The sequence below is a fragment of the Octopus bimaculoides genome, chromosome 7, assembly GCF_046866305.1.
Source record: "Octopus bimaculoides isolate indiv1 chromosome 7, ASM4686630v1, whole genome shotgun sequence".
In the NCBI taxonomy this organism is placed as follows: Eukaryota; Metazoa; Mollusca; class Cephalopoda; order Octopoda; family Octopodidae; genus Octopus; species Octopus bimaculoides.
This window is the reverse complement of record NC_142934.1, coordinates 36,307,034-36,329,016: the sequence shown is the minus strand read 5'-3', so window position 1 is coordinate 36,329,016 and position 21,983 is coordinate 36,307,034. Positions and strand designations below refer to the sequence as shown.

Below are 21,983 nucleotides of genomic sequence, written 5' to 3'. Positions count from 1 at the left end.
CAAGATTTACGAAGTTTCCCATAAGATTTTGAATTTCTGTTGAATACAACATGGCAGATGATTAAAAAGGGCAGACACAAGAAAGAAAAAATAAGTATAGAACCACGTATAAGGCCACTGAATTGTAACAAAAGAACTCTGGTCGAACAAAAAACCTGAAAAATAAATAGTGAACATCAAATAAATAGTGCTTGTGTTTTTATTGGCAAAACCAGCAACATGACGTCCCATCCAATATGCTTCAAAAAACGATAGGCTATACTAGAGCACCGTCTTTTATTTGAACAAATCAACGCCAGGAATTATTCTTTGGAAGCCTCGTATTAATTCTATCACCTCTTTTTTCGAACCACCAAGTTACAGGGGCATAATCGCATCAACATTAGTTATCAGGCAATGCTGGGGTGACATACACACACACACACATATATATATATATATATGATAATATACGGTAAAACCATATAACTGGAGGAGAGCTTACTTTACAGGTAGAGAAGTGGGTAAATATAAATAGACCTCGTAACGATACCAGCTACCAAATGGTTTCATGGCGAATTGGGGCCCCGAGTGACCTTAGTAAAGTCATTGGGGAGAATCCCGAGCCGATTATCGTGGTCTATATATATATATATATATATATGGCGATCCTTCGGTGCAAGTTCTCTAAATGCCCGTAAAGAAAGAGGGAAAGGGCGTTAGTCAGCAGGTAGCAGACAGCAATCACTCGCTGTTTCTCTCTCTCTCTCTCTCTCTCTCTCTTAAAAACACATGTCACTTATCACTCGCTTTCTGTCTCTCTAGAGAGAGGTTTATGCTGAGAAACTGAAAGAAGCCCGTCGTATATATGTATGTGTGTGTATATGTTTGTGTGTCTGTGTTTTCCCCCCCCCCAACATCGCTTGACAACAGATGGTGGTGTGTTTACGTCCCCGTAACCTAGCGGTTCGGCAACAAAGACCGATAGAATAAGTACTAGGCTTACAAAGAATAAGTCCTGGGGTCGATTTGCTCGACTAAAGGCGGTGCTCCAGCATGGCCGCAGTCAAATGAATGAAACAAGTAAAAGAGTAAGAGAGTAAAGAGTATGTTTATTTAAAGTCTTTATGTTTATTTTTTAAAGGTTTGTAGAAAATGAAAGTGGTTGAAATTACAGACAAATTTCTTATAATGAACGAACAGTATAAAATGAGTAACTAAAACCGATCGGTATTTATAGTTTTTTTTATAACCATTTCTCTTATTTCTGTAAAATACTGTTACGAACGCCCGCACGCGATGCACCTCGAACCGAAGAGAGAACGCGCGCGCGCGAACGTCGACGCTCAGTGAGAGAGAGAGAGAGAAAGCGAGTGATTGCTGTCTGCTACCTGCTGACTAACGCCCTTTCCCTCATCGCCAGTATAGATTTAGATATCGGAGAAAGTTACGTAGTGACTGAAGGTTCGAGAGTTTCGTGCAGAGGCACTTATCAAACTAATTAAATCAACGTTTTCTATATAAAACGAAAAAGCAGGACAGTATCGGAAACAGATATGACGCAGATACTATTTTATATATAGGCAGGAAGACTTTTGGTTAATAATATGACAGAATTAAGGCAAGATACCAAGGTATTCTGCCTAAACTACGTCTTTAAGATACGATGTGTTAGTAGTAACGCAAAAAGGAAACTATTTCCTAAGGAACTCAAGCAGATAGAGAGGAATAAAGACAAAAGGAAAGTAAAGATTTAATGAAAAAGTGAATCAGGTTGGAGTTGAAAAAAAAGGCGGCACTGTCATGCTATTAGCTGTCAGAAGTGAAAGTGCTCACTGCTGGTGAAGTATCTGTCTGTCTGCCTGCCTGTGGCTGGCCTGTCGATTCTTTGGCTACTGACAGCTAATACCATGACTGGCCGGAGCGAGCTATATGTCTGTCTGTCTGTCTCTCTATCTATCTATCTATTACTCGAAAGTTCGCGCGTCCGAGCTAGCTAGTCGTGAGTAGAAAACACAAATTTAATATAAAAACATATTTCCTGAAATTGCAAATTATTTAAAATATAAAAATATAATTTTCAACAGTGAGAATTTATCAAAATAGAAAACAAATGAAGTTTGAAGTTTAAAAATAATAGGATCGACCACTCACGACTAGCTAGCGCGGACGCGAGTACCCTTATACTCTGTGTTGTGTGTTTCAAACGCATGGATATAGGTGTCAAATTTGTTCCAATAACTTTCGAGTAATAGATAGATAGATAGAGAGACAGACAGACAGACATATAGCTCGCTCCGGCCAGTCATGGTATTAGCTGTCAGTAGCCAAAGAATCGACAGGCCAGCAACAGGCATGCAGGCAGACAGATACTTCACTAGCAGTGAGCACTTTCACTTCTGACAGCTAATAGCATGATAGTGCCAAAAAGGCACTTACCCAGGCAGTGGTCAAGCAAATAATGGTATGGAGTATTAAATGGTCGTTTTGTATTGAAAGAATTTTGAAGGGGTTTTATTTTTAGACTGGGGTCAAACGGTCGAATCCAGTCAACGGTGTTTTAAGTCTTTAGCAACACCAATTACAAAGAATTTGGGAGTGGATCTGAAAGATGGAGAGAAGTATTGACAGACAGAAACTGGGTGGGAGCTGTCTTCAAGAATTCAAGTAATGCTATATATTCAAAATTAACCATACATGATGGTTTTATTGTTGTTATTGTTGCTGCTACTGTTGTTATTGTCACTTATTTTTTTGTATTTTGACGCTACTTTCCTTCAGAAATTAGTGGTCCTAAACTCCCTAAGGAATTTTATGCAAGCTTCATCACTTTTATTTATTTATTTTTTTATTTTTCTTTGTTTTGAAACGAGATCGAACTTAAGCATTTTATACCAATAGATTTTAGACACTTTTTTCTGAAACTGGTAAGATTATGTAGGGGGTGCAAATTTTGATCTTGCACCCCCTGAAAATTCTAGGGGGTGCAGGTGTTCCCGGGCCCTTGTTCACTACCCCTTTAGGACACAGGCAAGTGAATAAACTAGCGAAGTTCTTTACTACTTCGCCTGTAACCGAGGAGGCAGTAATAATTGAAGAAGATATAATACTGCCCATAGATGAGGTAGATGCAAACTCAGATGCTGGCTCCGATAGATTCCCAGCACTCCTTCTCAAACCATGCAAATGAGCCCTTGCAAAACCACTGCAGCTTTTTTCTCAGAGCTTCTTTGCAAAAAGTAAGGTCCCAGGCAAATTGAAGGAGGGAATAATGTGTTCTATCCATAAAGGAGGAAGCAGAGCAGATGCTAAAAATGATTGGCCTCTTTCTGACTTCACACATCAGCATAGTCATGGAAGGAATTGTCCGAACAAAACTAATTGTGTTCCTTGAAGAGAATGATTTGTTGACTGGCACCCAGCACAGTTTTCAACCAGGTAGATGCTGCTTGACACAACTGAAATGTGGATGTGATATATCTCAACTTTGCAAAACCCTTAAGTAAAATTGACCATGGTATGATATGTCACAAGTTACATGATCTTAGCTTTGTTGAAAAACTTGAAAAGTGGCTACATGACTTTTTGAAAGGTAGAAGTCACTCAGTGATGGCCAGTGGAGTCACAAATAATGAGTGGTAGTCCACACAGTATTGTCTTAGGGCCACTGCTATTCATAGTGGCCCTCTCAGTTACTCAGATAGCCACCCTTGCTAGCTATGCAGATGACACAAAAGTCTCTCAAGAGATACAGAACCCTGGATATATTACACACATACAGGAGTTGGATGCAGTAGATGGGTGTGCTGTTTGTTTTTTGTAATTTTTTAATATCTATTGCTCTGACTCATTCTATTCTATTGGCTATTAACATTACTCTTTTACTTGTTTCAGTCTTTTTGACTGTGGCCATGCTGGAGCACCACCTTTAGTCAAGCAAATCGACCCCAGGACTTATTCATTAGAAGCCTAGTACTTATTCTATCGGTCTCTTTTGCTGAACCACTAAGTTACGGGGACATAAACACACCAGCATCGGTTGTCAAGCGATGTTGGGGGGGGGGGGGACAAACACAGATACACAAACACACACACACACATATATATATATACATATACATATATACGACGGGCTTCTTTCAGTTTCTATCTACCAAATCCACTCACAAGGCTTTGGTCGGCCCGAGGCTATAGTAGAAGACACTTGCCCAAGATGCCACGCAGTGGGACTGAACCCGGGACCATGTGGTTAGTAAGCAAGCTACTTACCACAGGTAGTATTTGTTTTCATTCTTGAAATATTTTATTATAAGTTTTGAAATTTGAAACTGTTGTGCAGATTCTTCTTGCTTAATTAAATGAAATATTAATCTTTGTGTGTTTGGGATGGTATTAGGAGAACAGCTGGTATTATTTGGATTCTGCTTTTGTAATGAATGTACGTTTCAATGTTTGTCTCCGTTTTGATGCTTAGAATGTTCATGAATGGTAGTTGAGCTTTACTCTATTCCATGGTGAAGTTAATACTATTATTTATACTGTTAATTAGGGTTTTGAAATCAATAAGCTGGTCAAATATGTGCATCCACAGAAGCAGGCAGTCATCAAGTAATATTTTAATTAAGATTGTTCATATTTCTGGACTTCCATGTATACCATGACTAAATTGTCATAAGTCAGAGAAACTTTTGTAAACCTCTTGGTCTCAGATATTTGCATGTAAATATTGCCATTAAAGTAAAAAAAAATGTTTTCAATGATGAATTTGAATCTGTTGGTTATGAAACTCTTTTCTATTCTGTCAGGGATTTTTTGTGTCAGAAACCTATTACCTCTAATCAATATTGGTATGGGATTGTGGTATAGAGGTTTACTGCATAAAATTATACAATAATGGTATCTTTATTGATAACTTTCGGGAGGTGGTTTAACAGGTCCAGTTTCAGGAGTGTATTTATAAAATTGCTGAGTCTGTATGTTTCATATTTTGGACCTGCTACAATTGGTCTTCGGTGGGACGTTGTGTGTTTATACAACTTGAACTTGATTTTTTACAACTATTAAAGATTTAATAGTTTGGTTCTTGTGAATTTTGGGGAGACCATAGAAGTAGCTAATTTTGCATTCAAAATTAGTTAGGTAGTCACATCGTTTGTTAAACCCTTTAGGTGTTAGTGAATGAGTGTGTTAAGTTTTGTCATCGTCTTTGATTTTTGGTAACTGTTTACCTTTTTGTAATTGGTTGTATTTTGTTGTAGAGATAATATAGCACTTTTATAATGTTCAGCATCCATAATAATTACAGCACTTCCCTTATCTGCTTCCTTAATTATTATTTGTTTTTGAGTTCATGTATAATTTTCTGTTCCTTTCAAATGGTATTGGGTTTGATTTTAGAGTGTAGTAGTTCTTTGTATGGGAAGGTGGACAAAAAATCACAAAATTTATCTAATGCTTTGTTCTTACTTTTCATAGGCTTGCAACTGCTTTTTTGTCCCTGTATTTTTTATCAAATAACTCCTCTGTTAGGTGCAATTGCTACTGAACTATAAAATATGATTCTGTATTTCTTTAGATTTAGGGTATTGTGGTGTTGGAGTAAATTTTAGGCCTTTTGAGAGCATGTTAATTTCTTGTACTAAAAGAGTTCTTTTGAATAGGTTAATTATCTTTGGTTTCTCATCTTCAGTTTGTATCAATGGGTGTGAAGAATTCTGTCAGCTGGGTCTAAGCAACAATGTTTTGAATTCATCCGTGTATTACTATCAGGTCATTAAGAATGAAAAGTTCAATTTTCTTAATGCACCAAGTTTGACAGTCATTAACTCTAATGTTTTATCCTGACAATTCTTTGTTTTACAACATTGAAGAGTTACATCATCACTTTTTGAAACGCATTTCATGGTGTCTGATTATATTGTGAGTTTTCTCTTGTAAATCAATTTTTGTGAACCCATGGATAGATCAAAAAGTCATGTTGTTTATGAATATGAGTTCCACTGTGGAACCAATGCATCCCAGACAGCTCGAAACATCAAACTATGCGTGAGTTAGCAGCAAGGTTTGACGTTTCAATTCCAACTGTATTGGACCATCTGAATCAAATCGGCAAGGTAAAGAAGCTGGACAAATGGGTATCACACGAACTGAAAGAGCATCAAATGTTGTCACAGCATAAAAGTGAACCATTTTAGCATCATATTGTTATGTGTGATGAAAAATGGATTCTTTTCAACAATATCAAGCGTTCTGCATGGTGGTTAGATAGAGATGAAGTGCTAAAACACGAAAAAAAGCTAATGGTGTCTGTTTGGTGGTCATGCACTACAGCTTCATGAGACCTGGTAAGTCAATTACACCAGATGTATACATCAACCAATTGACTGAAATGATGAGTGTACTTGCAATTAAACAACTGAGATTGGTCAATAGAAGCAGGCCAATTCTCTTGCAAGACACATGCTCGACCTCACGTTGCACAAGTTATAGGAACTGAACTTGAAATTATTCTGTCATCCACCATATTAACCAGACCTTGCACCAAATGGCTATCATTTTTTCAAGGCTTTAGACAACTTTTTGCAAGGAAAAAACTTCAAATCTGAAGAAGATACAAAAACAGCTTTTTGTGATTTCATCACCTCTTGCTCTCTAGAATTCTTTGCTGCCAGCATAAATAAGCTACCAATAGAATGGCAAAATTGTGTTGATAATGTAGGTGCAATGAGATAGAGTAAAATAAACTTTCGGTTCAAAATCAGACATTTCATTCTTAATGACCTGATATTTATTGATATTTTCTCTGTTGTTATATACTCTTTTGTATTGAATTTGTATATTTGTAGGTCTGGATTGTGGTTGCTTCTATCTGTAATTGTTTTTTAAGTTGTTACTTTTTTATCCATTGTGTATGTTGTAATCTTCAGTTCTGGAAAAAGTTCAGTCTAGCAGGAAGGAGAACTTGGATTCTTTTAGTTGAATCATTTAGTTGTTGGAGTATTCTGGAATTGTCTGTGCAAATAGCCGTGCTACATGGCAGTGAAACATGGGCTGTGATTAATGAGGACATGCGTAGACTTGAAAGAAATGAAGATAGTATGCTCTGCTAGATGTGTAATGTCAGTGTGCATACATGACAGAGTGTAAGTGCCCTGAGAGAAAAGTTGGATGTAAGAAGCATCAGATATGGTATGCAAGAGAGACGACTGCACTGGTATGGTCATGTGTTGCATATGGATGAGGACAGCTGTGTGAAGAAGTGTCACACCCAAACAGTGAAGGGAACCTATGGAAGAGATAGACCCAGGAAGACATGGGATGAGGTGGTGAAGCACAGCCTTCAAATGTTGGGCCTCATCAAGGAGATGACAAGCGACCGAGACCTTTGGAGACATGCTGTGCATGAGAGGACCTGGCAAGCCAAGTGAGATCGTAGCTGTGGCTGATGCTAGTGTCACATAACTGGCCCATTTAAAAGTACCCTTCAATCATCAGGCAATATGCTGTGCTTGTAAAGACCTGTTGAACCAAGTGAAATTATAGTCGTGGCCAATGCCAGTGTCCCCTGACTGGCACATGTGCTGGTGGCATGTAAAAAGCAACATTCAAGCATGGCCGATGCCAGTGCTGCCTGACTGGCACCTGTGCTGGTGGCATGTAAAAAGTACCATTTGAGTATGACCAATGCCAGTTCTGCCTGACTGGCACCCATGCTGGTGGTATGTAAAAGCACCATTCAAGCCTGGTTGATGCCAGTGCCAGCTGACTGGCTCCCATGCTGATGGCATGTAAAAAGCACCCACTATACTCTTGGAGTGGTTGGCATTAGGAAGGGCATTCAGCTGTAGAAACATTGCCAAATCAGATTGGAGTCTGGTGCAGACTCCCAGCTTACCAGTCCTCAGTCAAACCGTCCAACCCATGCCAGCCTGGAAAGTGGACGTTAAATGACAATGATGATGATGATGATGAATTTGGTGAATATAATTTTCATTTTTAAGTACTTGATTAGTCAGTTGTGAATGGGATTTTTGAATTTTAACTTTCTTAACTTTCTTCAGGAATGAGTTACCACATAATTTGAAGCAAAGATATCTTCTAGATGTGCAACAATCCCAGATAACTTTTGTTACATTTGTGGCAAGTTTATGAATATTAAATTTATTAAAAACTCTTATTATGCCTACTTCGGTGTGAAATTAGGAGACCAAAATAAGGCCTGCTCAATTTGTGTTGAAGAACTAAGATAACAGATAAAATGTACAAAGAAGTCTTTTTATTTTGGTGTTCCAGTGATATGGAGAGAGCCTAAAAATCTAGGTGACGACTATTACTTTTGCTCATGTAAGGTGCAGGAGCACAATTTGAAGAGTGGAAAAAACATTGTTTATCCAAGTCTCCCATCTGAATTGCAACCTGTTGCCCATGGACCAGATGTTCCCATCACCACCAGTCCCATCACCACCAGTCCCATCACCACCAGGAAACCTTGAAGACATGCACTAAATTTCTGAGTCAGAAGGCAGAAATAGCTATGATGATGAAGACTTTAATAGCAGTGAAGATGAAGAACCTCAACTATTCAGCCAGTGCAAATTAAATGATTTAATCAGGGACTTAGGGCTCACAAAGGAGTCAGCAGAGCTTTTATGTTCCAGACTTAAATCTAATATTTTAACTCCTCATGCATCATTCTATTGGTATTGTAACTATGAAAAAGAATTTGTTCTTTATGTTCAAGAAAATTTGGTTTATTGTAAAAATCCATCAGAACTAATAGGAAAATTCAGCATAAGTTACTGCTCTCAAAAATAGTGACTATTGATTCTTCAAAGAGAAATCTTAAAGCTGTTCTACTGCATAATGGTAATAAATGTTTCCATCCCTGTTGGACACTCAGGGATCATGAAGGAAACATGAAGATTTGATGTCACTTTTATACAAGGTCAAATTCAAAATTGACAACTTGAAAATAATTTGCATGCTGCTTGGACAACAGTCAGATAGTACAGAGTTTCCTTGTTTCTTGTGTAAAAGGGACAGTAGAGCCAGGAAACTTCATTGGTTTTAAAAAAGAATGGCTAAGTAGGGATAAGCTTATACCAGGAACAAAGAATATCCTTCAAAGAAGTTTGGTTGATCGGAAAAGGGTTTTTTTGCCTCTTTTACACATAAGACTTAGCCTCATAAAGCAATTCATGAAAGCTTTGTCACAGGATGAAGAAAGCTTCAAGTAATTGTGCAGCATTTCCTGCTCTATCAGATGCCATAGTTGAAGATGGTCAGATATCAGGAAATTTGTCAAAGATGAAAATTTTGAAATATCTCTTTGTGATTCTCAAAAAAGATGCATTGATTAGTTTTTACAATGTACTTTTTTGGTAATCACAAGGATTGAAAACTAAGAAGATATAGTGGAAAGAATGCTAGAAAAGTTTGAGGCCTTAGGATGTGAAATGAGCATTAAAGTTCATTTTCTATGTGCCCATTGAATTTCTTTCTGGAAAATCTGGGGGATGTGAGTGAGAGGCAGAGGGAAAATTTCATCATCACATAAAGGATATGAAAGAAGATATCAGGGAAAATGGAATGTCAATATGATGGTCAACTACTGCTGGATGTTGCATCATCAATATCCATCAAATACTCACAGGTGAAAGAGTTTCAGGTGTTGTTTCCAAGAGAAAAAGAATAAATTTTAAGGTATTGAACCTAAAAAATGAATGGAACCCTTGTAAAAATCTATTTTCTCACTTTGTAATTGCATTTGTACCATTTCATTTTGCTAAATAAAGTATGAAATTCATTTATATTCCTTTATTTTTTCTTACCATATGTGGATTTAACTACGAATAATTATGGTATATTTTATCATTAGAGGTAATGGGAAAGACCTTCTTTAATATTTTGAATTAGTACCACAAAAATATATAAAGTAACATACAGTTATAAAAAAACATTTTTTAAAAAGTAATTGGTGAACCAAAGAACACTTTTCTTTCATTGATGAGAAATACTAATTCTTCGTTTTTACATTTTTCTCTCCAAAGTTTAATTGTATTTTCCAGGATTAGGCCTTGAGATATGTTTGAAATTTGTTTTTGCATTTGTACATCAGTTTTTCTTTTATTCTTTTACTTATTTCAGTCATTTTGATTGTGGTCACGCTAGAGCACCGCCTTTGGTTGAGTAAATCGACCCCAGAACTTATTCTTTGCAAGCCTAGTACTTATTCTATCAGCATCTTTTGCCGAACTGCTAAGTTATGGGGATGTAAACATAACAACATTGGTTGTCAAGTGATGTTAGGGACACACTCACACACACACACGCACACACACACACACACACACACACATGACAGGCTTCTTTCAGTTTTCGTCTACCAAATCCACTCACAAAGCTTTGGTCAGCCTGAGGCTATAGTAGAAGACACTTGCCCAAGGTACTACACAGTGGGACTGAACCCGGAGCCATATGGTTGGTTAGCAAGCTATTTAACACACAGCTACTCCTGTGCCTGTTTTGAATTTTTCTTGGAATTTGTTATTAATCGTAATAGTTGATTTCCATTCAGAACTTGTCTAAAGCCATCTTTTTCCTAAGTTTTTGTTTTTGTTTGGGTTCATTAGAAATTGGCTTTATTTGTAGTTTTTGGGGAGGATTCCATTCTGCTGTTATCTATATATATAAGACAAAGGATGTGTGTGTGTGTGTGTGTGTGTAGTACATATGCATTTCTACCGTTTTCAACTGATTTTCATCAGACTTTACACATACATTACTTATATACTAAGGATGGTTATGGACTATAACATTTTGCCCAGAGCTCCTGCATAATGCGAGAAACCAACTGAGTTTTTCACATGGGTTTTTCTGTAAAATTTGCAGTTTTCAGCTGATTCTCTCCCTTTGACTTCTGCAGTTTTCTAGCGATTCTCTACCTTTTGTCTTCTGTTTCTCACACCCTCTGCAATACTTGCTCTCTTTAAGTCTGTTTGTTTCTTTCACTCATTCACTCTCTCTCTCTGTTTTTCTCCCTCTCTGTCATGCATAAATATCTTTGTCTTCATGCTATTTGTACATTATCCCTACAATATTACTGTATTTATTTTGAGATGCTCTGTGTTTCTTTCAATTACTTTAAATATAACAAAGAATTTAGTAAAATAACTTAGTTATCATTCAGCTAGTGTTAGGAACATAAATAGGACTAAGGTTTGGTAGAAGATTTTAATACAAAACTTATGAAAATAAGACATTTGTACTCAGAGCCAGTTTCAGCCGGGTTGGTAACAAAAGGGTTAACTTTTTTGCACTTCGTCTACTTAAATACACTATTTACACTTCTCCCTCTGTTGTAAACCGTTATGATACAACCAATAAGCCTTCATTACTAACAAATGAGAATTCAACCATGCCACTGAGTGTTCATGCATTAGAAAAAGATATCCTAAAGTGACTAAGTTTTTTCGCTCAACCTATTTTCTTTTACAGCTGGGGTTTGTAATTTCTGTCCACAAATTGACTTCCTTGTGTGATGTAATATTGTTTCACTTTTAATTCTAATGTGATAGGACTATAATATGTGGAGGTGCAATGACCCAATGGTTAGGGCAGTAGACTCGCGGTCGGAAGACCACAGTTTCAATTCCCAGACCAGGCATTGTGTGTGCTTATTGAGCATAAACACCTAAAGCTCCACAAGGCTCTGGCAGTGTCTGGTGGTGACCCCTGTTGTACTCTTTTGCCCCAACTTTCTCTCACTCTTTCTTCCTGTTTCTTGAGTAACACTGCAATGGACTGGTGTCCCGTCCAGCTGGGGAGAACACATACGCCATAGAAACCGGGAATCCAGGCCCATGAGCCTGGCTGGGCTTTAAAAGGGCACATAAATAAATAAATAAGACTATAATATTGTTTCACTTCATGTGTATGTGTTTGGACGTTCGATACATATGAGATAGTAAAGGACATTTTATGCCATGACAATGACCACGTCACATATATGAGAGTGTATGTGTCTCTGAGTGTATGTGGGTGTATGAGTGTTTGTCTCTCTGACTGTGTGTTTCTGTGTTAGGTACATTATTAAACATACACTCACATCTGCATATACATATACACATGTGACATCTGACGTGCATGAATGTATATTTGTATGTGTCTCTCTTATTATATGTATGTGAGAGTGTATATGTGTGTATCGTCACATATGTATGTGTCTGTGAGTGTGTGTATCTTTGCACACCCGTTACATACATTATTAAACACGCACATACATTTACACATACATATACATATGTGACATGAATGGCTTGAGGTGAAACTCTTGACAAAAAACAATTACATGGAAGGTCCAAGTTATATTAAAAAAATTATCGCAGAAGTTGCAAGGTTGCAAGGTATTTACAATTTGCTTATATTTTGTTAATTTATACTGCATACAAAAATATAGACATACTACATACAACTACTTACAAAAATAGAGATTAATGTATATTTTTTTTCTATGTTCAAAATTTTTTGTTTAAAATATTGAAAAAAGTATGCCACCAAAGAAAAAACGTAATCTCTGCAGAAAATCGAAGGTGAGAGTCTCAAATCATAAGGGACATGAGACTTTCTTAATATCAGTAACAGCATGCTGCAGCACGTTAGATGGAGTCTCAATACAGAAGGGACATGACACTTTCCAAAGATCACCAAATGCATGCTGCAGCATGTCAAGTACAGTCTCAAGAGAGAAGGGAGAGGAGACTTTCTCAACATCAGCAAAAGCATGCTGTAGCATGTTTGATGGAGTCCCAAGAAGGAAGGGAGATTAGACTTTCCTAAGATCAGCAAAGGCATGCTGCAGCATTTTATGCTGAATCATTCAAACAATGTCTAGCATGCCAGATTACACAGAGGTCCAATAGAATGGCTCTCAGAAACAGACCACATACAAATTTGTTCTTCACAACACCTGGAGCTACTTTCAGATATGATCCATCCCATTCTTATGAAAATGATAATTCTGTCCAAATTGGTGTGCTAAACTCAAATTGTCATTTATGCAAAGCTTTAAAATTTACTCCACAAATGGTTTGTCATCAATGCAGCACTTACTGTATCAGCTGTTTCAACATAACTGTAATATATATATATATATATATATATATATATATATATATCATCATCATCGTTTAACATCCACTTTCCATGCTAACTGAGGACTGGTGAACCAGATGGCTGCACCAGGCTCCAATCTGATCTGGCAGAGTTTCTACAGCTGGATGCCCTTCCTAATGCCAACCATTCTGAGAGTGTAGTGGGTGCTTTTACATGCCACCGGCACGAGGGCCTGTCAGGCGGTACTGGCAACGGCCATGCTCAAATGGTGTTTTTTATGTGCCACCTGCACAGGAGCCAGTCCAGCGGCACTGGCAATGACCTTGCTCAAATGTTTTTTATGTGCCACCAGCACAAGTGCCAGTAGGGCGTCACTGGTAACAATCACGCTCAAATGGTGCTTTTTACGTGCCACCGGCACAGAAGCCAGACAGTTGCTCTGGCAATAATCACGCTGAGATCGTGCTGTTAGCTCTCCACTGGCACAGATGCCAGTCATCGAATTTGGTTCGATTTCACTTGCCTCAACAGGTCTTCGAAAGCAGAGTTTAGTGTCCAATGAAGGAGAGGTTGGCACGGGTGCCAGTTGTCAAATTTGGTTCAATTTCGATTTTGATATCACTTGCCTCAACAAGTCTTCGCAAGCAGAGTTTAGTGACCGATGAAGGAAAGGTACACATAAGTGGGCTGGTTACACACCTGGCAAAGGCCATGGGTTATGCTCTCACTTGGCTTGCTGGGTCTTCTCACACACATTTCCAAAGGTCTAATGTTCGAAGGTCATGCTTCACCACCTCATCCCAGATCTTCCTGGGTCTACCTCTTCCACAGGTTCCCTCAACCGCTAGGGTGTGGCACTTTTTCACACAGCTATCCTCATCCGTTCTTGCCACATGACCATACCAGCGCAATCGTCTCTCTTGCACACCACAACTGATGCTTCTTAGGTCCAACTTTTCTCTCAAGGTACTTACACTCTGTCGAGTATGCACACTGACATTACTCATCCATCGGAGAATACTGGCTTCCTTCCTTGTGAGCTTATGCATGTCCTCAGCAGTCACAGCCTATGTTTCACTGCCATGTAGCATGGCTGTTTGTACACGTGTATCATACAGACTGCCTTTTATTCTGAGCAAGAGGCCCTTTGTCACCAGCAGAGGTAAGAGCACTCTGAACTTTGCCCAGGCTATTCTTATTCTAGCAGCTACACTTTCAGGGCACCCTCCCCCGCTACTGACTTGGTCACCTAGGTAACGGAAGCTATCAACTACTTCTAGTTTTTCTCCCTGGAATGTGGCAGTTGTTCTCTGCATATTTTCAGTGTTTATTGCTCCTGAGCATCTGCCACATACAAAAACTATCTTCCTAGTTAGCCTTCCTTTGATATTGCTGCACCTTTTTATGTGTCCATAGCTTCCACTGGCTACATCTTATAGAGTTTCCACCTACGCCTTTTCCACAAATTGAACAGGGCCATCTACATGAAGGGGTTTGTGGTTTGTCTGCCTTCCTACTTATTAGGACTTTGGTTTTAGCTAGATTGACTCTAAGTCCCTTCGATTCTAATCCTTGCTTCCACACCTGAAACTTTTCCTAGTTCTGATAGTGACTCAGCAATTAGAGCAAGGTCATCAGCATAGAGGAGCTCCTAGGGGCATCCTATCTCGAATTCCTCTGATATTGCCTAGAAGACTATAATAAATAGGAGGGGGCTGAGGACTGAACCTTGGTGGACCCCCTACCTCTACCTGGACTTCTTCACCATACTCGTTGCCAACCCTCACCTTACTGACAGTGTCCCTGTACATGGCTCGCACAGCTCTCACTAACCATTCATCTATCCCTAGTTTCCTCATTGACCACCAGATAAGGGATCGGGGGACCCTGTCAAAGGCTTTCTCCATGTCAACGAAAACCAGGTACAGAGGTTTATCTTTGACTAAATACTTCTCCTGCAGCTGTCTTACCAGAAATATAGCATCAGTGGTGCTTTTTCCTGGAATGAACCCAAACTGCATCTCATCTAAACTGACTCTCTCCCTAATTAGTTGGGCTTTGACCCTCTCTGTGACCTTCATTACCTGATCCAACAACTTGATACCTCTGTAATTATTTGTATCTAAAGCGTCAACTTTACCATTGTAGCAGTTGACTATGGTGCTGCTACGCCAGTCATTGCGTATGACTCCTTTGTGTATCACCTTGTTAACTATATGGGTGACTATACAAACTATGCCATTTTAATCCCGAGCAATGCTGGGTATCTCTGCTAGTCTTTAATAAAGTGCCAAAAGGAAAATTTGTAGGCTGTGAGGTTTTGGTTCTATATATGTTTAAGAGTGTTTTAATTGATTTGTTGTCACAGATCAATGTTATTTTCTTGCTCTGTTTTTGAATTTTATTCTGGCATCTGATGCATTACTATTTCTATAGTTTTGCATTACTGGTTTAGGGTTTGGATAATCACTACCTCTTCAGTATTTCTTCTTACTTTGAGAGATTCTTTAGTGTAGGTCTCTATCTGGTTGGTTTTGTTGGATAAGATTGAGAGCTTGGAGGAGATCTCTTTTAGTTCTTTTTGAATCTCTAGGTTCAACATGTCATTTTGGTCGGGCTTTTGCGGCATTTTTGTTCATTGTGTAGCAAGTATATATAGAAAACAAAGTTATTTTATTATGTACAAGTAGAAATATAGAAAAAAGGAGTTGAAAATGGGAGTCTTTTAGGTGATTTATATTTAAAGGCTTAACCAGCTTCACAGATTTTTTCTGATTTTCAAAAGCTAAGTGAGATAGAAAGACACAACTGTTTTGTTTCTGACTGAAGTTCAAAAATTAGAGAGACCATGGCTCAAATTAGTATCTGTTTTGGATACAATTTGATTGGCAGAGGGTGAACATGTAACTAGGCTTACAAATTTTTGTAAGTTCCCAGCTATGTCCATGTCATGTGACAGTAGTTTTTGCACTGAAAGTTAAGGCTAACATTGTTGAACGATTGTGTCTGGTGACTGTCTCAAACTATCAAGGCTCTCTAAATTTAATCTGTTAAGTGATAAAGTGGACAGAGGTTGTTTGTAGCCAAGTGGTTATGATTTGTACGTATGTTGGCATAGAATTTTGTTCTCCACTAAATTTGTGTGTTAGTGTCATATGAGAAACAGTCACGATTGTGCCTAAAGTTTAGGTTGTAAGCTGTGTAAATTCAACATGTGAAGGTGGTTGAATGAGTTTGTGTGAGTAGTTGTTGGTGAATGTACTTTGCTAAAGTTTATGCAGTTGTGATTTGTATTTTTGTATGAATCCCCTGCTTTTCATCAGTTAAGAAAAATGTCTATAAGAAGTGGATGGTTTCTGCTAATCTAAATGTTGTTGATTTTTAGCTCTTGTCACTTTTAATTGAGTAGACTTCTCATCAAAAGTAATCGAGATGCAATTACTTTTTTCAGTCATAGGTATTTAGGACTACATTACTCAATGTATCTTGCCTCTTTGTTTGTCAAGATAATGTGGTGTAATTTGAGGAAAATTTGGCTGCTATTTTTAAAAAGTCAAGTAACTACATATACCAGGGATGGAGACAGGGAACCTTTTCAGTACCATAGATGAATTGCAGATGCTTAAGATGCACTGGAGTGCATGTTCTGTGCTCAGAAAAATAAGTAATCTTTAATTTTACAAACTAACAGCTCTACAAAATAAATCAGTACCTGGTTTCCTAACCCCTGACATAGAAGCTTCCTTGTTGGATTTCCTCTATCTCTACTTGACATTACTAGTACAGAAGATGATTGATTGCATGTCACACTATATATAACATGGGATTTAATAGAGTGGTGTTATGTGGATCCACCCCTATACTGTAATATTGACTCATTCATCTCTATGATGTAATATAGATTCATTCACTCCTGTACTTGGCTCTCTAAAAATTCATACACACACATGTTTTTCTTGCAGCTGTCAACTTGTCCAAGAGAAAGGCTAACTGCATCAATGTAGCCAGTCTCAAAAGAGGACCTACCAAAGCCATGGCCACCATTACCCCTTCATTTAGAACAAACCTATAAAAAAATATATATATTAAAATGCAAAGAAAATGCTGAAAAAATAGACATTTAAACAAAGGTGCCAATAATTATAATATGATTTGTATTTTCATTTCTAGACATTAACATCTTACAAAAAAGTTGAAGCACAACTGAACATGAGTGAGGAATTTGCAAATAACACCATTTATCAGAGACACATTGGTTATTCTGATGGAAGCAACATACTTGGTGAGTCATAACAAATATCTAATATACATGGTACACACCACTATAGCCTAGGTGGTAAGCCTCTGGCATACTGAGTGAACTATCCTGATTCAAGTTTTGATTGTGACTCTTACACTGCAATTGATTGTGCATGACACAGTAAGGCTGTCTGTCAAATTTGTTATTTTAAAAATAATTATTCCTTATATCAGTATAATGTCATTTGTTTCCAAAGTGAGTAGGTATTGTTAATTACTGATACTTAATATTAAACACTAGAATGCAAGTAGACTAGTCATTGAATCAGTTTCATAGAGTTTTAAAATTTTCGTATTAAAAGTATAATGTAAGGAGAAGAGAATTGTAGTGTTTTAAGAAAAGCCTTTCTCTTGTTTAGCATTCTAAAAAAAAGAAGTCTTACTTAAAATATTGGAATTCTTTTCTATCACAAAACAGTAATGTTATATATTTTAAAAACTTTATCATTACTACCAATTTTATTGGCCCTGGAAGGATGAAAGGTAAAGCCAAACCCAGAAAGATTTGTACTGAGAAAGTAAAGAGGTGTGGTTCTAGACTCAGTCTTACTATGCAGAATATGATGCAAGTGTCTTGGGTTGACCAATGCTTTATTCTTTCATTCTTTTATCCTTTTACTTGTTTCAGTCATTTGACTGCAGCCATGCTGGAGCACCACCTTTAGTCGAACAAATCAACCCCAGGACTTTTTCTTTGTATGCCTAGTACTTGTTCTATCAGATTCTTTTGCCGAACTGGTAAGTTAAGGGGTGTAAACACAACAACATCGGTTGTCAAGTGATGGTGGGGAGGAACAAACACAGACACACAAATACACACACACACATATATACAACAGGCTTCTTTTGACTTCCATCTATCAGATCCACTCACAAGTCTTTGGTCGGCCCAAGGCTATAGTAGAAGACACTTGCCAAAAGTACCACGCAGTGGGACTGAACCCAGAACCATGTGGTTGGGAAGCAAGCCTCTTACCATGCAGCCATGCTGTACCTATGAATGGAATTTGATATAAAGAGACTATAGAAGTCTGATGTATGTATGTCTGTATCAATGTAAAATGATGCATCAGGTTGTGTCTCTTTCTGCCGAAAAGTAACCTAATCTTCAACAAATGGAAATTGATAAAACAAATAGCAAACTGAAATAAGTACTAGAGTCAATATAAGTGATTAAAAACCTAGAAGGCAGCGACAAGTATAGTAACAGTTCAATGACTGACACCAATAAAAGAGAAAATCTAAATACCAAATAATATTCTTGCCTCAATTAGTTCTGATTTAGTACATCAACTCTGCTATATATTATTGTATATATACTGACTTACTATATTTTAACTCATCATCACCAAGCATAAAACTGCCTTCCTCTCTAGTGCTCCCCAGTTCAATCAATGACAATCTGAGTTTTGCAATACATGGTGATCTCACTAGTACTGGTACCACAAAAATATTGGTTGGCATTAGGAGGAACATCCTACAATAGAAATGATGCCAAAACAGATACGATGCAGTTTTCAGATGCATCAGGTCCTGTCATGCCATCCAACCCATACCAGCATGGAAGACAGATGTTAATGATGAAGATGATGATGATGATATGTAAAATTACATACTATATATGGAATTTCATGATTATGTCTGAACCAATGTCTCATAATCTTGGTGATTAAGTTTACTGGTTTTATATTTATATTGGTCAAGCACATTTAGTGCTTGACTCAACAAAATGTTGGATCAAGCTGAAATGAGCCTAGGCTATAATTCTGTAACCTTGCTGCGCATTTGAAATATCAATTCTTTCAATTTTTTAATTTCCATTAATTTTCTTAAACTTGATTAAAATTGCATATACTTTATGTTAAAATATTCATTCTATTATAACCTTTATTTTCAATGATTATCATAATAATTCTTTTCTACTGGAAGCATAAGGCCTCAAATTTTGGGGGAAGGGATTAAGTCGATTACGTCGACCCCTAGTACATAACTGGTACTAATTTTATCGACCTTGAAAAGATGAAAGGCAAAGTCGACCTCGGCGGAATTCAAACTCAAAACCTAACAGCAGACAAAATACCGCTACACATTTCGCTTGGTGTGCTAACAATTCTGCCAGCTCGCTGCCTTATAATTATAATAATAAAGTCTTTTTAACATTATTTACTCAAGACTCTCTTCATATTCACATTTTGCTCAACTCTCTATTTTACTCTTACTTATCCTCTCCCACTTTTCTTCTATCTATGTTTGTTTAATCTCTCCTATTTATTCTCCTCCCCTTTCTGTCAGTCATCCCCTCTTTGTATATCTATCTTTCTATCTCTCTCTCTCTCTATATATATATATATATCTTTCTATCTATCTATCTATCTGTCTCTCTCTCTTTCTGTCTATCTCTTTCTCTTTGTCTTTCCCTCTGTCTCTTCTGTTTCCTTTTTCTCTCTCCCACTCTTCCTCTTTCTATATTTGTTTGCTCTCTTTTCAAATTATTCTCCTTCCCTTTCTGTCAATTGTGTATCAATCCTCCTGTCTATCTATGAGTCCTCTCCTCTCTCTACATATCGATCTTTCTGTCTGTCTGTCTCTCTCTCTCTCTCTCCCTCTCTCTCTCTCTCTATCTATCTATCTATCTCTATCTCTGTTTTTCTCTCTCTTTCTGTCTTTTTGTTTGCATTTCCCTATTACACTGCTGTAACTTCCTCTCTTGCTCTTACATTTCTTCCTCTATCTCCCAAACATGCTTTACTGTCCTTTCTTCCTTATCTACTCTGCCTATTCCTTTCCATCTTACAACGCTAGAGAAGTTAAACCGCCAACCTGGTCATATCTTCTCTCTGGTTATGTGTTGTCTCTTCTTTCCAGTGATCATTGCTAGGTCAAATTTAATTAACACTATTTCCGAATTCTCATTAATTCATTAAATTAGTACTTATCTTCCTTTTCACTGGGTTCAAGGGCAACCTGAGTAGCATGAACAGCGGGATGTACAGGTGTTATTATGTGAGACAATGTGTTTGCTTGATCTGTTAGAAATAGCAGCTAGATTGCTTTCATATCACTTCCTACTGTCTCTTAGAAAAAATGCATTTGATGATGTATTTCTAGATATACTGTATCAGAAAAACAGATTGGCTGGTGAAGCTGAAACATCTTTGATCATAGTTCTGCTAGCTCAAGAGTGGTCTGGGGTTGAATAATCAGATATGTTTTATGTCCAAAGTAATGAATATGTAGTCTGATCAATAAGTATCCGGACTGTTGCCATAGTAACAAAGCTAAAGCATGCAGAGTGAAGCCACTTGGCACAGATTGACCTTGTACTTTGCTGTGCATGTGCACTAAGTTTTAATGTTCTAGCTCACTTCCACTGTTTACAGCAGTGCTTGGAAGGAACGTGTGTAGAGTGTGATTGTTGCATTGATTTTTGGAAAGAGGAATAAGTCACAAGATGTGACGCAGTGGCTGTCAGACCTGGAGAATACTGTGCCTAGCCAAAAACTACTGCACAAGCTGTGCTGAATGGGCAGGTGCATTGTCATGGTGCAATTACCACCCACCAGATGCATGCAGTTGTGATTTTTTCTGACTAACAGCATCCCACAAATGCTGCAAAACATCACGGTAGTATTCCTTGTTTACTGTCCGACCAGGTGGAGCATATTCATGATGAACAATCCCTTTGTAGTCGAAGAAAACGGTCAACAGCGTCTTCACATTGCTTTGACTCATTCTTCAGTCTTGGAGATGTTGGGGGTCTTCCACTGCGAAGACTGAACCTTTTTTCAGAGTCATAGCCATAGACCCATGATTCATCACCCGTTATGACCATTTTCCAAAAGTTTTCTTTGTTCTCGACACAATTAACGAAATCTTGCACAATTGAAACCTGAGTGTCCTTTTGGTCAGCTGAAAGCAGTTTTGGCACAAACTTGGCAGACATGTGATAATGGACTGAACTAAACCCTAACTAATCTGCACATCTTCTGATAACTCATGGATGGGATTTCAACAATTTCCTCTCACAGCTGCACACACATCTGCAAAGTTTTTCGCAGTTCTGCTGGTTGTGGGTCTCACAGAATGTATGTCACTATTGTTATTTTTTCAGCCATCTTGGAAACATCTGAACCACTCGTACACTCCTCTCCATACACTTTCTGCAGGTATCGCCAAGCTTTTGGCTAGATTTAATGCAGATTCTCTGCCATGGTCACTGCAACGATCACACACTACATATGTTCCTTCCAAGCACTGCTGTAAACAGCAGAAGTGAGCTAGAATATTAAAAGTGTGTGCTTGCATAGCAGAGTTCAAGGTCAGTCTGTGCCAAGTGGCTTCACTCTGCATGCTTTAGCTTCAATACTATGACAACTGTCTAGATACTCATTGATCAGACCACATATATTTATGTAACAGTTGTGTATTATACTCAAGTTAAATAAATGTATTGGTCAAGCACTAGATGTGCTTGACCCAACAAAATGTTGGGTTGAGCTCAAATGAGCCTTGACTATAATTCTGTAACCTTGGCATGCATTAGAAATAGTTAGAAATATCGATTTATTCAATTCTTTAATTTCCATTAACTT

General features: G+C 37.8%; 1 protein-coding gene across 9 annotated transcripts in view; it reads left to right on the top strand.

Annotated features, from left to right (window-relative positions):
* The window catches only part of LOC106875848 (excitatory amino acid transporter 3-like), a 410,144-nt gene that overhangs the window by 179,106 nt on the left and 209,055 nt on the right, over positions 1–21,983 (top strand). For all 9 annotated transcript variants that reach the window (XM_089355173.1, XM_052969531.2, XM_052969535.2 and 6 more), the window contains one exon: positions 17,263–17,374. In XM_089355173.1, the coding sequence (XP_089211299.1) occupies positions 17,263–17,374 (112 nt within the window). The remainder of the gene's footprint in view (positions 1–17,262; positions 17,375–21,983) is intronic.